The following is a 3,906-nucleotide window of genomic DNA, read 5'->3' as shown; positions in this document are numbered from 1 at the left end:
ATGACTCTCAGTGTACTGTTCTATGATGATGACATCCTTGTTTGTGTTTCTGCCTCTCCCACCAGATTGATGTTTATTAAGGCGGCAGATTTCTGGGTTCCACCTCTTACCTTTTAAATTGGCACCTTGAGGGGAAACCCAGAAATAGGCATTTTTTTGATGAGCAGCCTAGGCAGTGGTAAGGGTCCCTGACGTGGGGAACGGAGTCCTCCACACGACTGTGGGCTCTTCAAGGATGAGGCCCGAGCCTTACTCAGTTTTGTATATCCAGGACTGTCCAGGACCTGGCAAACAGTAAGCATTTGATAATTGCTTGTTCAGTGAGTCAGGGATGACTTCAGGGCAGTCATGAACCTGGGAGTGGCCTGGCTACAGGGCGGGTGTGTCTCCACCTGCAGTAACCAGTGGCAGAGCCATGCAGTCAAGTGCTCCAGGAAGCCGGATGGCCTCTTTCTGAAAGTCTTTCAGCTAGACCTACTTTTCGTTTTATCAGTTTGGATTCGATATATTGAGATCTTGTGTCAAAATTTCATTTTTACAAGAGTCTGATGCTAAAAAAATAAGTTGGAAAACTGCTGTGCCAGTTTAAACGCTTTTTTAATTCAGAGAGAAAATAACCTCCAAGTAGGTAAGAAGTTTTAAAGAACTTTTAGAACCGTTTCTTGCCAGCCTCGGTGGCGCAGCGGTTTAGCGCCGCCTGCAGCCCAGGGTGTGATCCTGGAGACTCAGGATCGAGTCCCACATCGGGCTTCCTGCGTGGGGCCTGCTTCTCCCTCTGCCTATGTCTCTGCCTCTCTCTTCGCTCTCTCTGAATGAATAAATAAATAAATCTTAAAAAAAAAAAGAACTGTTTCTTGCCCATTTGCCATGGATATTGCTTCATTCATCCCAGGATTATAACAAAAATTAGGTTGTGATTTTTTTTTAAAGATTTTATTTATTTATTCATGACAGACACACACATGCACAGAGAGAGGCAAAGACACAGGCAGAGGGAGAAGCAGGCCCCATGCAGGGAACCCGATGGGGGACTCGATTCCAGGTCTCCAGGATCACACCCCAGGCCGAAGGCGCCACTAAACCGCTGAGCCACCCACCGGGGCTGCCCTAGGTCATGATTTTTAAAAAAGCTTTTACTTTGATTCCAATTAGTTAACATACGGTGTTACATTAGTTTCAGGTCTGCAGTATAGTGGGCAAATGGTTCCACACAGCACCTGCTGCTCTTTAGACTCTGATGTGTAATTGATCCTCAAATACAGGTAAAGACTGGATTTGCAGAGATTTCACACTGTCGTGCTGTCAGAACAAGATGGCAGAGGTCCATTGGCATCTAGATCTTCTAAGATCCTACATATATAATACCTTGGAATCCAAAGATATGTTCTCAAGCTAAATTCAGAACTATCCTGAACCTCAACACGGCCAAGATCCTCTGGCACGTTACTAAAATAGAGCATATCTCCGTGACCTTTTACTTTCTATGGCGTATGTTTCCATTACATAATTAATTCCTCTTCTCAACCCCTACATATAATTTCTGAAGTAAGTCCCTCCAATACACAGCTTAAATTTTGCTCCTTATTTCTTCTTCTGGGTACTTTATCCCACACAGCCTATGTAGTTTTTCATTAGAAACAGAAGATACCATTTCCTACCCAGCTTGCAAACCCCCTTCCCATTATGCCTGCTGGCATTGCAAACGATGGCTTATGACTAAGGGGGCGGTGTCCAAAACAATCATCAGTTTTCTCACAAGAAGACAGGACTGAGCAAAATCTAGGAGCTTTAGATTTGCGTACAGTATTGTGGCCAACACTTTCAGAAAAATATTTGATTATTGGGGCGCTTGACTAGCTGAGTTGGTGGAACATGTGACTCTTGATCTGGAGGTTGTGAGTTCAAGCCTCATCTTGGGCATGGAACCTACTTAAAAGGAAAAAATTTCATCATTACCAAGTAAAATGGTGATTAAAAAAGATTCTAGGGATCCCTGGGTGGCGCAGTGGTTTAGCGCCTGCCTTTGGCCCAGGGCGCGATCCTGGAGACCCGGGATCGAATCCCACGTCAGGCTCCCGGTGCATGGAGCCTGCTTCTCCCTCTGCCTGTGTCTCTGCCTCTCTCTCTCTCTCTCTGTGACTATCATAAATAAATAAAAATTAAAAAAAAAAAATAAAAAATAAAAAAGATTCTAAATGTTCTGCTGTTGTCATTCATGGAATTTGCACTGTTACAACTTGCATTGATGTCATGTCCTTCTTTTATTCATTATTATCTAGGAGACATTAATATTATGTCTCTAAGTTCCTTTACCAAGTTTTTGAAATGCACAAGGCACGCTTGTCTGAGAGATGGATAGTCCTCTCCTGCCACCTAGTGGGGAAATACGGCGGCACAGCTCTGCATGAACTGTCTCTGGTTCCTGGTCCCAAACATCTGTAAAAGATTTATTATTTATTTATTTATTTATTTATTTATTTATTTATTTATTTATTTATTTATTTATTTATTTTCTTTTAAAATATTTTTTATTGAAGTTCTATTCTAAATGATTTTTTTAAAAAGTGTTTGCTTCGTCGTGGATGGAACTGGAGGGTATTAGGCTGAGTGAAGTAAATCAATCAGAGAAGGACAATCATATGGTTTCACTCATATGTGGAATATAAGAAATAGTGAAAGGGATTATAAAGGAAAGGAGGGGAACTGAGTGGCAAATAATTAGGGAGGTAAACCATGAGAGACTCCTAACTCTGGGAAACAAACAAAGAGTTTGGGTAGAGGAGGAGATGGGGGATGAAGTGACTGGGTGATGGGCACTAAGGAGGACACTTGATGGGATGAGCACTGGGTGGCAAATTGAATTTAAATTAAAAAAAAGAAAACTATTTTAAAAACAACTATATTCAACCTAAAAACAAAAAACAAGTGTTTACCAATCTCTCTGCTAGGAAATCATCCTCTGAATAGATACTGGCATATAGGTATATAAATATAGATATGAATATAGATACATCAATAAGAATGTTCATTCTGGCGTCTGATGTACAAATAAATTGGAAACAGTGTAAACAGCCCTTGGTGGCACAGGTGCACCGAGTGAACCAAGACGGTGGCTCCCGTGGATCTGGAGTTGAACAAGGCCTTCACAGAACTTCAAGCCAAAGATATTGACATTCAGCAGAAGGTGAAGCTTGCAGACATACGGATTGAACAGCTAAACAGAACGAAAAAGCACGCACATCTTACAGATACAGAGATTATGACTTTGGTAGATGAGACTAACATGTATGAAGGTGTAGGAAGAATGTTTATTCTTCAGTCCAAGGAGGTAATTCACCATCAACTGTTAGAGAAACAGAAAATAGCAGAAGAAAAAATTAAAGAACTGGAACAGAAAAAATCCTACCTGGAGCGGAGTGTGAAGGAAGCTGAGGACAACATCCGGGAGATGCTGATGGCACGAAGGGCACAGTAGGAAATCTCCAGCCAAAGCTTCCTGCCCCCTCCCATTCCTGGCAAGGGCAGGTGGGGGGCCCATGTGGAGAAACTTCTCTTCTGCCCTGGTGGACTTTTTATTTGGATGATCTCATAACCCTGTGTTTTCTACTTCATCATGATACCCCTTTGGACCCCAGTTCTGTATTTTTTATCTTGGCTCTATCTGCCACCCCTGTCCAGAACACTCTTCTTCCTTGGGGGTGAGTCACAAACTCCCAGGAGAGGTAAGATGGGAGCCATACATTAGGGGAATATAAATAATAGTGAAAGGGAATAGAGGGGAAGGGAGAAGAAATGGGTAGGAAATATCAGAAAGGGAGACAGAACATGAAGACTCCTAACTCTGGGAAACAAACTAAGGGTGGTGGAAGGGGAGGAGGGCGGGGGGTGGGGGTGACTGGGTGGCGG

At 42.7% G+C, this 3,906-nt stretch overlaps 1 protein-coding gene across 1 annotated transcript; it reads left to right on the top strand.

The window, feature by feature from the left end:
- Positions 1-3,535, top strand: LOC100686563 (prefoldin subunit 1-like). Its single transcript, XM_038541821.1, has 2 exons — positions 1-39; positions 3,107-3,535. Exons 1-2 carry the CDS (start codon positions 1-3, stop codon positions 3,473-3,475), a joined length of 408 nt encoding a protein of 135 aa, XP_038397749.1. The 3' UTR covers positions 3,476-3,535.
- The last annotated feature ends 371 nt before the right edge of the window (positions 3,536-3,906 follow it).

This window comes from Canis lupus, chromosome 7, assembly GCF_011100685.1.
Source record: "Canis lupus familiaris isolate Mischka breed German Shepherd chromosome 7, alternate assembly UU_Cfam_GSD_1.0, whole genome shotgun sequence".
Taxonomy (NCBI): Eukaryota; Metazoa; Chordata; class Mammalia; order Carnivora; family Canidae; genus Canis; species Canis lupus.
The sequence above is the reverse complement of the archived record's forward strand: the minus strand, read 5'-3'. Positions and strand labels throughout refer to the sequence as shown.